Source organism: Camelina sativa, chromosome 15, assembly GCF_030686135.1.
Source record: "Camelina sativa cultivar CO46 ecotype springtype chromosome 15, ASM3068613v1".
Taxonomy (NCBI): Eukaryota; Viridiplantae; Streptophyta; class Magnoliopsida; order Brassicales; family Brassicaceae; genus Camelina; species Camelina sativa.
In genome coordinates, this window is record NC_141894.1 from 16,240,148 (window position 1) to 16,255,526 (window position 15,379).

The 15,379-nt window shown below is 37.9% G+C and overlaps 2 protein-coding genes and 2 pseudogenes across 3 annotated transcripts; 2 read left to right on the top strand and 2 right to left on the bottom strand.

Annotated features, from left to right (window-relative positions):
• Positions 1-503: 503 nt before the first annotated feature.
• On the bottom strand, positions 504-1,061 carry LOC109129115 (F-box protein At5g42460 pseudogene; annotated as a pseudogene).
• Positions 1,062-5,447: 4,386 nt separating this feature from the next.
• LOC147926720 (putative F-box protein At3g19560 pseudogene) lies at positions 5,448-5,915 on the bottom strand (annotated as a pseudogene).
• A 2,552-nt stretch (positions 5,916-8,467) lies between these two features.
• LOC104747018 (uncharacterized) lies at positions 8,468-11,684 on the top strand. 2 transcript variants are annotated; one of them, XM_010468582.3, is made up of 5 exons: positions 8,468-8,795; positions 8,943-8,984; positions 9,192-10,689; positions 10,772-10,907; positions 11,002-11,684. In XM_010468582.3, exons 3-5 carry the CDS (start codon positions 9,217-9,219, stop codon positions 11,556-11,558), a joined length of 2,166 nt encoding a protein of 721 aa, XP_010466884.1. In that variant the 5' UTR covers positions 8,468-8,795; positions 8,943-8,984; positions 9,192-9,216; the 3' UTR covers positions 11,559-11,684. The 2 variants fall into 2 exon arrangements, with proteins under 2 accessions (XP_010466884.1, XP_010466885.1); XM_010468583.3 differs by lacking the exon at positions 8,943-8,984.
• Positions 11,685-12,972: 1,288 nt separating this feature from the next.
• Positions 12,973-14,051, top strand: LOC147926721 (uncharacterized). Its single transcript, XM_087486742.1, has one exon. The coding sequence runs from the start codon at positions 13,029-13,031 to the stop codon at positions 14,049-14,051; it is 1,023 nt and encodes a 340-aa protein (XP_087342868.1). The 5' UTR covers positions 12,973-13,028.
• Positions 14,052-15,379: the final 1,328 nt, after the last annotated feature.

The following is a 15,379-nucleotide window of genomic DNA, read 5'->3' on the forward strand; positions in this document are numbered from 1 at the left end:
CCTCAGCCTTTCTACTGGCAGATTCATCACCTTGGATTCTTGGGGCAGGGGGCGATGGAATATGGAATACGCAACACTTGCGGTAGCCGGTAGTCGTAAGGGAACTGACAGGCCAATTTGTAACACTTATCAAATCAAGGAGGACTCGAAGGAATTCAGTAACTTATCTCATAGAATTTTTTTGAATCCTGAGGGAGTGAATAAAAGTAGGTCCTTCTAGTCAAGACCTAAGTGACCCCCTTACTTATTTTTTGGCAAGAAAACAAGTATATATGATTAAGCTTTTGGTAAAACCAAAACATGTATTTCATTCCTAATGAGACTTTTACATCTATGAAAAGAAAAAAGAAAACAACACAAACAAAAGTCCAAATCATATTTGGGTCTTGAAACTAATTAGAAACAATTGACCAGACCAGTTCAAAACAATAATAATTAAAGACTATAAGAAAGAGATGGTGTGCAAGAAACAAACAGAGGTGTTGTAAGTTACTGGACCTTAACTATTGGATCTGCACCGAACTTGGAACATACGAGAACACATCTATGAGATCCAATTTTTCGAAGCACCCATCTTCTCCAACTACGATAGATGTCCTACCATGTAAGCCTTTACCACAAACAACTGCTCTTTTCTTCTCTTTATCAAGGAAGAAACTTTGAACTTTAAACTGAGATAGAAAGTAAGATTTACGCACGAGTTGAATATCAACTTTAAAGAATTTGCTCCACGACATAGCATTGGATTCAATCTTAGTTGTAATCCATATCGCCAACTCATATCTACCCCGACACCTAACAAAAAGCACCGCAAGCTGCTCTTCTCTAACACAAGATAGAATCACATCATCATTGAGTTCAAGCGGCAAATGCAGACGTGGTCCAAATATCTCTGTTGTAAAATCAAAACATATTACAAAATCTTGCCCTTTATGAGCAAGAAAGTAAGTATTCCCCTTCAATGAAATGCCTCGTTTAAACGATATATCATAAAAACTAGGAATGATATCCCAAACCCTCCACGAATTAGACTTAAAATTGTAGATTTCATGCCTTGCCATTGCAATATGATAGTAATCGTCATAGAAAAGCCTCAAGATTTTGTGGTTGCTCTTGTTGTCGTATCCTATAGCATACAAATCAGATAAGTGGTAATCGTTGCTAAGTTGGATCCATTGTTGGGTTTGAATTAGTCTTTGGTTGTTTGTTTCAGTTCGAATAAGCTCCTGGTCTGTAGGAGTAATTAGTAGTTGTCCAAGTATTTCGGTTTCTTAGTTTGCTTCCGTAAGTTTTGTTTCTCTTGTTGTTACTTTGGCTATTTAAAGCCTGCAATCTCTATCAAATAAAGTATCGAAGTATTCAGCTTTTGTGTGAGTTTTATCTGAGACCAACAAATTTGGTATCAGAGCTATAAATCGAGAGTGAGAGAAACACAAGTAAGAGGGTGAGTGAAAACAAGGGTGAGTGAGATGGCTGAATCAAGCAGTTTTGCGCAGCCAAGCATTCCTCGATTTGATGGAGATTATGATCATTGGAGTCTCCTTATGGAGAACTTGTTGAAATCAAAGGAGTATTGGGGTGTGGTGAGAGATGGGTTCGTTGAGCCAACCGACGCAGAAACTCTATCCGACGCGGAGAAGAAGACACTTGCTGAAGCGAGATTGAAAGATCTCAAAGCAAAGAACTATCTGTTCAGTGCAATCGACAAAGCTGTTCTCAAAACGATTACATTGAAGGATACTTCTAAACAACTATGGGATTCAATGAAGATCAAGTACCTGGGGAACTCACGGGTGAAGCGTGCTCAACTACAGACCTTGAGAAGAAATTTTGAGCTGTTGGAGAAGAAGACCGGAGAATCAGTCACAAATTACTTTGCTAGAGTAATGGTGGTGGCCAATGATATGAGAAACTGTGGCGATGATATGCAAGACGTCAAGATAGTGGAGAAGATCTTGTGCACATTGACTGAGAATTTCAATTACATTGTCTGTTCGATTGAGGAATCGAAAGACATTGATAATTTCTCAGTCGATGCATTGCAGAGCTCATTACTAGTACATGAGCAGAAGATGAAGAAACCTGTTAATGGAGGCAAAGATCAAGTGCTGAAAGTCTCATATGATGATAGAGGAGGAAGAGGTAGAGGAAGAATGGGCCAAGGAAGAGGAAGAGGTCGAGGAGGAAGATCTTTTGTCAAAGCTACAATCGAGTGCTTTAAATGTCACAGACTTGGACATTTTCAATATGAATGTCCAAACTGGGATGGAAAAGCAAACTATGCTGAGGTCGATGGAGAAAATGAGGATGTGTTGCTCATGGCATTCACAGAAGGAAACAAGAAGGAAGAAGCATGGTTCCTAGACTCAGGCTGCAGCAATCACATGTGTGGAAACAAGACGTGGTTCTCCACACTTGATGAAAATTTTCGTCACTCGGTGAAGCTAGGTAACAATTTGCAGCTCGGAGTGATGGGGAAAGGAGATGTGAGTCTACGATTGGAGGGAAGAACTCACACCATCTCAGACGTTTATTTCGTTCCTGATTTGCGTAGCAACTTACTTAGCATTGGACAACTTCTGGAGAAAGGGTGTGAAGTGTTGATAAAGAATGGAGTCTTCAAGCTGTTTCATCCAAGAGTTGGACTGATCCTGCAATCCTTCATGACTCAAAACAAATTGTTTAAAGTCATGGCAGCCATACATGGATTAGATGTTGCACCTGAATGTCTACAAACCACATCCGCAGATGAGTTCCAGCTTTGGCATCGCAGGTACGGACATCTCAATTACAAGGGGCTGAGGACCTTGAAATATCAGAACATGGTGAGAGGGATACCACAATTGAAGAACGGTGGAGGAGAAGCAGCATGCGTTAGTTGTTTGGCAGGGAAACAACATCGAGAAACCATTCCAAAGAAAAGCTTGTGGCGATCTTCACGACGTCTACAGGTTGTGCACTCGGATCTCTGCGGTCCGATCTCTCCAGTATCGAACAGTGGCAAAAGATACATCCTAACCTTCATCGACGATTACAGCAGAAAGGTCTGGACCTATTTTCTATCAAATAAGTCTGATACATTCGCTCTGTTCACAAGATTTACAAGTCAAGTTGAGAGAGAACAGAATGGGCTGTACATGTTTTAAACAGAAGTCCTACATCTGTTTTAAAAGGAAAGACACTAGAGGAGATGTGGAGTGGAGTAAAACCATCAGTGGATTATTTCAGAGTGTTTGGTTGCCTTGCACATGTACACGTTCCAGATCAAAGACGTAAGAAGCTTGACGACAAAAGCATTACTTGTGTGTTAATTGGGGTGAGCAGCGAATCAAAGGGCTACCGACTTTACAATCCAGCAACTGAGAGTGTTATAACAAGTCGTGATGTTGTGTTCGAAGAAGAAAAGGGCTGGAACTGGGAAACTAGCGGTGGAGAAACAAATGAGGAACCACTGATCTGGGAAGGTGATGAAGGTGATAAGTCTGATGGAGAAACAACAGATAATGCAGAACCTCAGCTATCGGATGCTCCAGGGATGCCACAAGAACCTGCAACACCTCAGCCAACACAAGCTCCATTGACGCAAGCTCCACTAACGCCACAATCACCACATGCTCCATCGCAAAGAACTCGTAAGCCAGCTTCTTATTTACGAGATTATGCTGTTGGAGAAGAATTGTCAGAAGAAGAAGAAGAAGTCACAAATATGGTTATGTTTGCTTCTCTCGATGATCCGTCAACATTTGAAGAAGCAAACGTAGAAGAGAAGTGGTTGGGGGCGATGGAAGCTGAGATGGAGTCGATTGAGAGGAACAATACATGGGAGCTTACAGAGCTTCCTAAGGGAGCAAAGAAAATTGGTGTGAAGTGGGTCTACAAGACGAAGCTTAATGAGAAAGGTGAAGTAGACAAATACAAAGCAAGACTTGTAGCAAAGGGGTATGCTCAACAACATGGTGTGGACTACAATGAAGTCTTTGCTCTAGTGGCACGATGGGATACTATTCGCATGATTTTAGCATTGGCAGCTCAGAGACAATGGTGCGTGTTTCAATTGGACGTCAAGTCTGCATTTTTACATGGAGAGTTGTCAGAGGAGGTGTATGTTGAACAGCCACAAGGTTACATCAAAAGGGGAGAGGAACACAAAGTATACAAGCTTAAGAAAGCTTTGTACGGTCTTAAGCAAGCACCTCGAGCGTGGTATAGCAGAATTGAGGCGTATTTTGCTAAAGAAGGGTTTCAAAGGTGTGAGTATGAGCATACTCTGTTCATTAAGACGGGAGAAGGTAACAAAATTCTTATTGTTAGCCTTTATGTAGATGACTTGATCTTTACTGGAAATGATTCTGATATGCTGGAAAAGTTTAAGTCATCTATGAAGAATGAATTTGATATGACTGATCTGGGTCGAATGAAGTACTTTCTTGGTGTCGAAGTGGTACAAGATGCAGACGGGATTTTTATTCATCAAAGCAAGTATGCGGGAGAGATTCTGGAGCGATTCAATTTGTTGTGTGGTAATGCTGTCAAGAGTCCAATTGTTCCGGGAACAAAGCTCTCAAAGGATGGTGAGGGAAGCAAAGTGGATGAAACTCTTTACAAGCAGCTGGTGGGAAGTTTAATGTATATTACTTCAACCAGACCAGATCTCATGTTTGTGGTCTACTTGTTGAGTAGATATATGAGTGCTCCAACGGAACAACACTTGCAAGCTGCAAAACGAGTGCTCAGATACTTGAAAGGTACGTTGTCTTTTGGTTTGTTGTATAGGAGAGGAGGTGGTTAAGAGTTAACTGTCTATACAGACAGTGACTATGCTGGAGATGTGGATGATAAGAGAAGTACGAGTGGGTATGCTTTTATTTTGAGTGGAGGAGCTGTAGCTTGGGCATCCAAGAAACAACCAGTGGTGACGTTATCAACAACAGAAGCAGAGTTTGTGGCTGCTGCGTTCTGCGCGTGTCAATGTGTTTGGATGAGAAGAATTCTGGAGGAGTTTGGATTAGAGTAAGTAAGGAGCACAACGGTTTTGTGTGATAACAGCTCGACTATCAAGTTATCAAAAAACCCAGTGCTCCATGGTCGAAGTAAACACATCGATGTCCGGTTTCATTTCTTAAGGGATCTTACAAGGGAAGGAGTTATTCAGCTAGAGCATTGCGGAACATATGATCAGGTAGCAGACATTCTAACTAAGCCTTTGAGATTGGAAGTCTTTGCTAAGCTGAGAGAGAAGCTGGGAGTTTGCGAACACAAGTTGGAATAAACTGAAGTTTACTGTTTTCAGTTTAGGAGAGGCATTGTTGGGTTTGAATTAGTCTTTGGTTGTTTGTTTCAGTTCGAATAAGCTCCTGGTCTGTAGGAGTAATTAGTAGTTGTCCAAGTATTTCGGTTTCTTAGTTTGCTTCCGTAAGTTTCGTTTCTCTTGTTGTTACTTTGGCTATTTAAAGCCTGCAATCTCTATCAAATAAAGTATCGAAGTATTCAGCTTTTGTGTGAGTTTTATCTGAGACCAACATCCATCTGGTTTGCACCAGATACGGGTTCCATACCACCACCCCTGAGGGTTCCTGAGTGACTACTAATAACAATAAACCGTCACACTGATAGACTACTTTAAATTTATTGACTCGACAAAGTAGTTCACCTATCTCCTTTACAGATGACAAGCCTTTGATGTCATGGCGACTGAATCTCGTTTGTGACATATCAATTAGAAAATAATACTCGCTAGTCATTGTAATCATATACTCCTTGGTTGCTTTACCAAGGTGCTTCTTTGTAAAGCTCTCATCTTTGATTAGAGTTCTCCATTGTTTGCAAGTGGATCCAACAGCTGTGAGAGAAGTTATCGAAACCCTAGAGAGTATCTCTTCTACAAGTTCCCACGAAAGATCAGAGATGATCGTCATTGTTTTCAGATAAAAAAAAGTTAAGGCTTCTAACTTTCACGGTTCTTTTCTTATTTATATAGACAAATAATAAAGTTAGGCCCATATATTCTATTAGTTTTACACTACATAAATTATAAAGTTGGGCCCATATTCTATAACTAATGATATATTATGGCATGTAACGTATATAATTTGAAGAAGAACCAACCAAACTCAAATCGGTGTTTCATAAAATACAAACAAAATGAGATTCGAATTAGCCCGAATGCCTGATTAATCAAATTCATAACTAACTAGTCGAACTTGAAATTCTGAACGTCGGAGAGCTTAGATCATTCAGAGATAAGTCTTTTGTCGATAGGCAATGTGAAACTAAGGCCAACACTGCACATGAAAATTAAAGAAATGTTTTTCAATGATTTCACACTTGCCCCCGAGGTAACCAAAGAGGAATTTTGGGCATTTATTGCTGCCACAAAGACGGTCACTATTTTGCAAGAACCATGTGACTATATTAATGCATAAGCACCTTCTCTTTCTTTTGCTTCAAATTTTGAATCAATCCTTTGGAAATTTGTAGTATTAAGTATTAACAAAAACACCACTCCTAATTTGTAGAAGGCATGACTTACATGACTTTTTTTCTTACGGGATTCCCATAACTTGTGTTTTTTTTTTTTAAGTTATCCTTCTCACACATCTTCTTATTAGGAAGAACAAGGTTACAATCTTGTGGTAATGTATAATATTCAAACTTGAAATGTTTGCGATTTCTTGTCACGGGTCATGTTTGGAAGATACTTGGTAAACCCTAATAAATGTGTTCAATTCAAAAACCACATTCCTTACTAGTATTAAATTTAGAAAGTCCCTACTTTATTTAGTTTGAACGATTTTATCAAGTCAAATATATCGTCCCATTTAAAGTTTTGGAAATGCAAGCAATGCCAATTTCATGAAAAAAAGACTAGACAATACTGTAGTTTGTGGAATGGAAGAAATACACGAATCGAATTAATTGTAATGAATAAAATTAACGAAATGACACACTCGATTAGCAAGTCGTTGGATACTAATAAATCATAGGTAGTGGTGATATTTCTTCAATAAATGCTAACCAAATTATTTGCAATTGTGGAGAAACTAGACAAAAAAAGTGTCATTGAAATGGAATTCTCCAAAAATAGGAATATTACTAATGTCTTTTGTTTGTATGCATCTCTTGTTTTTATTCTCCACTTCTTTCTTCACCCTACATGATTTACAACACATCACAATCACAAATTTGTGAAATAAATTTAATTCAATACCATTATAACAACATTCCACGGCCGTTTTGCACCCAGCTGTTAAAATTAATAAAAACCAAACATGAGTTTATAATGCCCACAAATATATTTTTCTTTTCTAAAAAGAATATTCTCTTCACTTAGGTGTTGACTGGTTCTCCCGCTACCTCCCGCAAACGCTGCGTTTGTGGCTGGTAGCGGTTGCTAGCGATTGGAACCAATCACACAAAACGCTCCCAATCGCTCCTAATCGCTCCCAATCGCTTCAAACCACTGAATTCCAAAAGCTGCTTCCCGCAAGCGTTTGCGTTTGCGGGCGATTGCGGTTTGAATTTTTATTTTTTATTTTTGTAAAAAACTTAAAAGAAATCAATGATAATGAATTTTTTTTGTTATATCTTCTATCTAACTATTTTACTCATTAAAGATGGAAGAAAATGAAGTACGGATACGATTGCAGAGATTATAAAATAAACAATTAGAAGAAAATAATATTCCAATTAACAATAATCCGGAAAACTTGATGTAATTTAATGGCACATCGCACATAAGTTCAAAAAAATCTAAATAAATATAATATTTCATCAAAAATTTAAGAAAATAAGATTATTTGTGAAAAGTATTAAAACAAATCACCAGTGACTCTTCTCAACTTTCACTTGACCATTCCTACCTATGCAACTACTGACCCACGATCTAAGATAAAAGAGAAAAGATCTACGATCTAAAGCATATGTTTTGTCATTTATCAAATTACTTGATTAAATTTTTGGTGAAAGCCAAATGCATAAAGGAATAAGTATTTCAATATGAAATTTATTTGTTTTTGAATAATTATTTTAGTCTTTTTTTAATAAATTTTAATTATAAATTAAGTTTAATAAAAATTTTGGTTTTTTAAAACATTTATATATTATATATCACATTTATTATGTTCCAACCGCTATTGCACCCGCTGGTCAACCAGTCGTAAACCTTCCGCAAACGCACCAATTTTAAACCGCTAAACCAGTCGTTCAAAACGCTTAATAACGCTTAAAACCGCAATCGCCCGCTTCCGCAATCTCCCGCAACCGCAACCACAACCGCAGCGTTTGAACCAGTCAGGCCCTTAATCGTTTTTTCTACTCACATTTGATTCTCTCGCCAGCAAATACTAAAATGCTGTAATAATTTCATTAATACGAAAAAGATTATGTACTAGTTAATTACTCAATGAGATTAAAAAAAAAAAATTAAAAACAGAACCGAATAAAGATGAAACTTGATTAGTTACAAACTAACGGAAGGTAGTTTTGTCCTTTTTCGAAATTACAAACACCGTTCTTCTTCTTCTGATGATGATGACGTGTAGCTTCGCTTCATCTTCCCTATCTCTTCATATAGTGATAGAATAAAAAAATAATTAAAATGTTTTCTTTAGATTTCAATTTTCATTAAGACAAGTGAATCAGCTTGTCCCCAGAGAGGATATTATCTGTGTAAAATTTACGAAACCTTCGACGAAGTCATAAGCTTGGGATCTCTCTTCAAGTTTGACTCGTCTGCTCATTTCTCTCTCTCTCTCTCTCTCTCTTCTTGTTAGTTGCAGGCGATGACTCTTCGTTAGGTTTGATTGAAATCTTCCTAATTTTGATTTTTTTTTTTTTCATCTGGGTTTTACATTTTCTTAAGTAAATTCATAGACTTTATTGAGATTTCTTAATAAGTTTTTGTAAAGATTAAGTTTTTTTTTTTTTTTTTTTTTCTGGTACAGAGGAAGAGGAAACTGAGGTTATTACAAAAGCTTCCATATTTGGTTAGTTTTGTGTTTAATTGTGTCACTTTAGTTGTAAGAGAGAATATTAAAATTCGTTATTTTGTTTGTTCTTGTATTAAATTCAAGAAGAATAAAAACAAAGAATCATGTGTTTAGTCTTATTAGATTGAGAATTCATAACTTAGGGTTGAAGATCTTGCACTGTTTATGAGATCTAATTTAAGTTTGACATTTTTTTGGTTGCAGAGAGAATAAATAAATTAAAAAAACAATGCCTGAAGGGAAACTGAGATCAGGAGTTTACAGATCATTTATAATGTGTGATGATCCAAGAGATGTTGTTGACTGTAGTGCCATTAAGAAACAGAGTAAGAGCCGTCCTTCGAAAGCCAAGGAGAGATCCGAAATGGCTGTGGTGCCTCCACGGAAGAGTACCGAGGATGTTCCACCTCATTCGTCGTTGCAGCTTTTGAGAGTATCTAAAGGGATTGAGAAACTAAACGTTGCGATTGATTCATGGTCTAAAGGGTTTAGCTTTGAGGCTACGTCTAGGCCTGAGGATATAGCGAAAGATTTGTTGAGAGGAGCACTTGATTTGGAAGAGTCTTTAGCTATGCTTAGTAGTATTCAAGAAGATGATATTAAGCAGAAACCGAGTGTTTGTAAAGACGGTAGAAGAGATTTGCGGTTTCAGAGATCGATGTCTGATAGATTCGGAGAGAGGATTGAGAAACGGACAATGGTTCAAGAGAACGTAGCATCTAAAGATTGTTATGAAGAGCTGAGAAAAGTGATTAGAGAAAGCTTTCTTAGGCAGAATCTTGTGTCACAAACAAACGGGACTAAGACTCGTGTTGTTAGAAGTGATCATTTTGCTTCCTCTTCTGGAGCTGCGTCTTCGTCGACGAGCTCTAGCCAATCTTCTATGGTTACTGGCTCTTCAAATTCCTCTGCATCGTCTGATGTTCCACGGAGAGCTCCAAGTTTGATTGCTAGGCTTATGGGTTTGGATGTATCATCAACTCAAGAAAAGAGCAAAAGCGTCGTGGATCATGTTGATAAGGCGGATATCGTAAAGATTTCATTAGAAAGACAAGAGCAGCTGAAGAAGAGTAAGAAGGAGAGTCTTGAAACTGTTTCTACAAGAGAAGCTGTTTTACAAACTTTGCCTGAAGAGAATCCTTCAACTATAGTACTCATTAGACCTATGCGTGTTGTTCAACCGGTAATGGAAGAGAAGCCGGGAAACAAACGAGTGGTTGTACCTAGGAAACCGAGAATGCAAGGGGAGGTTCATCCAAGAATGATTAATAACCAGAGAAAAGATCATCAATTAGCCAAGGGAAGCAACAACAAGATGAAGTTACCATTAAGTATGATGACCAAGAAAGACAAAGAACCGAAAGAAATGGTGCGGAAACTAGAACAGAATGAAGGTAAGGTGATCAAACCAATGTCTCCGAGCAATGTCAAAGCTGTAACAAAAGATCGAAAACCGATGGAAGTCGGCAACAAAACCAACAAAAAGCTTGTTGTCAAGAAGGAGGATACTGCCGAAGGCAAAGACAGAAATAGACCTCTTAAACCAGCCAGCAACACTGCGACTCAAAAGAAATCGAACAGTTCTTCAGACTTATCAAGAAACAAGAGTGGACGTTCCAGCAGGTTAAGCTCAAGCTCTAGTAGTGGTGAGCAGAAGAGTAGTAATCGGGTAAAGAAATCCGGTGAAGCTAATAGACCAAATGTGAGCAATGTTTCTCACTGCCTCAATGCATACTTTTCATTTCTTAACTTACATAGTTTCATTAACTCTGTTTCTCATCTAGGCCAAGAAGAAACTTCGGCAACAAGACAACGAGCTCGGTTCAGAGAATAATAATTCTTGCTCTTCACAGGACACGCGTGGATCACCTAACCAACTCTCTACAGAAGAAACCACATCTTCAGAGTTTCACAATCAAGGTTATTACTTACTACAGTTCTCAATTCTCAAGATATGTTTTAAATGTTTGTTTCTTTTAAAAAGTCTCCTCATACATACTTTAATCTTGTAAAGGTCATTGTGACAATGGAGAAGTATCATCTTGTGCTCCCACAGTTCAAGAGCCAGAAACTTCTCAAATCTCTCTTAAAACATTCCTATCTAGCTCCTCAGATTTTATCAGCTACGCAGAGGATCTCTTCGACATCAACACCAACACCAAAAGAAGCCAAGAATCAGCCTTTCGAAATAGAGTTAGCATTGTGACCACAGACCAAAGACTTGCACTAGACTTTGCCAAAGAAGTAGCCAGACGTAGAAGCCTTCTACTAGCAAAACCAATGTGTCCCCAACGAAGCTCAGTGGACATTGATGAGTTGTTAACGGAAGTCTGTGATGGGTTTGAGTCTCTGAGAAGTTACAGAGACAGGTTTTCAGAACAGAACAGCTTCGTTAAAGAGAGCATTCACATGGTGTTGGAGAATGATCTTAAAGATAAGAAGACAGAGATGACAAGTGGAGTTTGGGATTTGGGTTGGAGAAGTGAGTTTCAGATCGATGAAACTTACCAAGCTGTAGTTGACTTAGAGAAACTTATCTTATCAGGTTTGATTCAAGAAATAATCACTTGAGTTTACCAAGAATAAATGTGTTTCCTCGTCTTTTTGTACCTCGTAGGTTTAATCCTCGTGCATATTAAATTCTTTGTAACCAGTTCAAGAATAAAGTATAAATAATTCAAATATCAGTTAAGAACATACACAAAACTTCACACAATCTAAAAATGTTGGGTTCACCATTTTTATAGCACTTAACTATTAGACAAAATTTGTCAAAACCATATAAAAAGAGACGCAAAGGAATTGGTCACACAGCTGTAATCAGCAAAGCATATAACTGAAAACCTCACAATGAGTCAAACTCGCCACGTCTCTCCCCAGTATCGTGACGTGTATCCCTCATACTCTTTTTTTTTCTTCTTTTATTCCGAAACTATCAAATCTTCTAACTAACAAACTAATTGTAATTCTTGATTACTCAGACAAAAGACGACAAAAGAGAATCCCAAAAATGGCAAGTTTATCCATTTACAGCTTTCCTCTGTAAACAATTCACTCATCAGTCATCACAGGTGCAACTCATAGAGTCATAGAGTTCTTCTCCCCGTCACGACAAAACACTTCCACGGCCATAACTATTATTTCTTCTTTTTTTGTTTTTGTGTTTGTGTTTTTTTTTTTCATAATTCAGGTATCCAAAGCCCAGTGGGCCCTGAGTAGCCCACTAGGCCGAAGGCTTGGCGTGCATCCCGAAGACGACAAGAGTGGTTCCTAGAATGTGTTTGCTGATCACTATATATTTTAATCTTATTGCCACGGGATCAATAAACGTTATCGTGTAAGTTCTTGGACCAAATAATCAAAACCACTGCCTAGACAGTCGACCAAAACATGAAAATTACCAAAAGGTGAAAACTGTTGTAAAACAAGTGTGATTAATCCATCAACACATGTCATCACACTTTTACAACTGTCATTACCATGTTAATAACTGGTATGACTCATAACTTCTTTATTCCCCTATAAATAGGAATTGTACAACATGAGAAAGTGACACAATAATAATACAAAGCTTTTACTCTCCCCCACTCTCTCGTAGCCTCTCTTCCCTCTCCCTCTCTTTAATATTTCTTGTTTTACTTTATAGAATATTATATACACATATAGGTGTATTATAGTTATAGTTTCTATCACATTATCAGCACGATCTCCAACCAATCCAACCGTTTCTATACATGATCACTCTTTTGAGGTAACATCTAATTTATGTCAAATTTGTTTATTTAAAATTTTTTTAAATTCCTTTAAATTCAAGAATATATATATATATGAAATATTTACGGAGTAAAAAGACTATGTCTTCTCTTTGATCATAATGGTAGGCTCTGCCTCCTTGATCATATAGATCTACATTCTTGATCAGAAAGATAGGCTCTGCCTTCTGGATCATATGTTAAGATTTATATTATATTATAGAAGGCTCTGCCTCCTCAAAATCTCATGAATAAATTAATAATGGACTTATTATTCATGTAGATAATTATGTCAAATCTCGCCAGACTCGAAATCCTTGCCCTTGATGTATCTGGAAAAAATTATATGACATGGGCATCGGATGCACGAATGCATCTGAGATCGGATGGGCTTTTAAGCACCATCGATCCGTCGAAAACGACGTCAGATGAGGATAAGGCCAAGGACATGGTGTTTTTACGCCACCACCTCCACGATAATCTGAAAAATGAGTACATCACGAAAGAAGATCCTGTAGATCTTTGGCAATCACTCAAAGATAGGTTTGATCACCAGAAATATGTGATCTTACCAAAGGCTAGACATGAGTGGTTAAATCTCCGGTTCTTGGATTACAAAAGTGTTGGTGAATTTAATTCCGCTATGTTCGGAATCACCTCCAGGATGGCTTTGTGTGGCGAAGAAGTGAGCGATTATGATATGATCGAAAAAACGCTCTCAACTTTTCATCCTGGAAATGTAATCCTGCAAGAACAATACCTGACCAAAGGATACACTCGATTTTCTGAGTTAATGCACGTTCTTCTTGTTGCTGAACAAAATAATCAACTCGTGATGCTGAATCATCAAACTCGCCCAACTGGATCAGCTCCACTTCCAGAAGTGAATGTTGCTTCATCCAGTTATGATTGGCAAGGACGAGGACGCGGACGCGGTCGAGGCCGTGGCTGTGGTCGTGGGCGTGGAGGAGGTCGTGGCCGAGGTAGAGGAAGAGGTCACTATTCTAATAGCTTCAACGCTGGCAAAGCCAACAACAATCTTCATGTAAATGATGCCAGCCGCATTATAAAGAAAAAAGATGAGAGTATTTGTTACAGATGCGGCATGAAAGGTCATTGGTACCAAACTTGTCGTATACCAAAGCATTTGGCCGATCTATATCAAGCGTCTCAAAAGGAAAAAGAAAGAGACGTTGAGACCAATCTCATCTCAAATGAAGCTGGACCTTCCTACCATGGTCTCAATGATGAAACTCATCTGGATATCGCAGATTTCCTCGTCAATCAAGAGAGTGGAAAATCATGCGATTAAAATCTTTATGTAAAATATGCTTGTAAAACTTTTGGTGTTTAAAGTCCTTTTTGTAATATATTTTAAATCACCTAAGACTTTGTTATATATTAATGCATATTTTATGAATGTTTTATCTCCAGAAAATGTCAACTTTTGAGATTGAGGACGAAGAAATGTGTCTAGCAGATAGTGCTACTACGCACTCAATATTTAGAGATAAAAAATATTTCTCCTCTCTCAAAATAAATGACTCCGCTAAAGGCGTGAGCACTATATCTGGAAATGCAAAGATTATAATGGGCTTTGGCAAAGCCAATTTTTCAATGCCAAGGGGAACAAAATTTGAAATAAAAGATGCATTATATTCCCCTAAGTCTCAACGAAACTTGATAAGTTTCAGAGATATCCGAAGAAATGGATATCATATAGAGACTATGAATAAGAATGGCATTGAATATCTTTGCATCAAATCCGAGGAAAAACATATATTGGAAGAGTTACCAATGTTATCCTCTGGATTATATTGCACAAAAATAAATGTATTCGCATCGTATGTTACAGTAAACTCAAAGTTTACTAATACGTTTAAGATTTGGCATGAGAGACTTGGACATCCTGGTTCAATCATGATGCGAAAAATTGTGCAAAATTCTAATGGCCACCCGTTAAAAAACCAGAAAATTTATTGTTCTGGTGAGTTTTCATGTGATGCATGTTCTCAAGGAAAACTCATAATTAGGCCATCACCAACCAAAGTCGGGAATGAATTGCCAATATTCTTAGAGAGAATACATTGTGATATATGTGGACCTATTCACCCTTCATGCGGGCCATTTCGTTATTTTATAGTAATGATTGACACATCTAGTAGATGGTCATATGGTGTGTCTTTTGACAACACGAAATACGGTTTTCGCAAAATTCATTTCCCAAATAATCAGGTTAAAAGCACAATTTCCTGATTATGCCATAAAGAAAGTAAGGCTTGATAACGCTGGTGAATTCACTTCACAAGCTTTTAATGAATATTGTATGTCAATGGGAATTGATGTTGAACATCCGGTCCCTCATGTTCATACACAAAATGGCATGGCTGAATCTTTGATTAAACGGTTACAACCATTGCTAGACCGTTGATATTGAGAACAAAACTCCCAATTTCTATATGGGGTCATGCTATATTGCATGCTGCAGCGTTGGTCCAAATACGACCAAGTGCATACAATACATATTCCCCTTTACAATTAACGTCTGGTCAAGAACCAAACATTTCTCATCTCCGTGTTTTTGGATGTGCGGTTTATGTTCTTATAGCCCCACCGCAAAGAACAAAAATGGGGCCACAA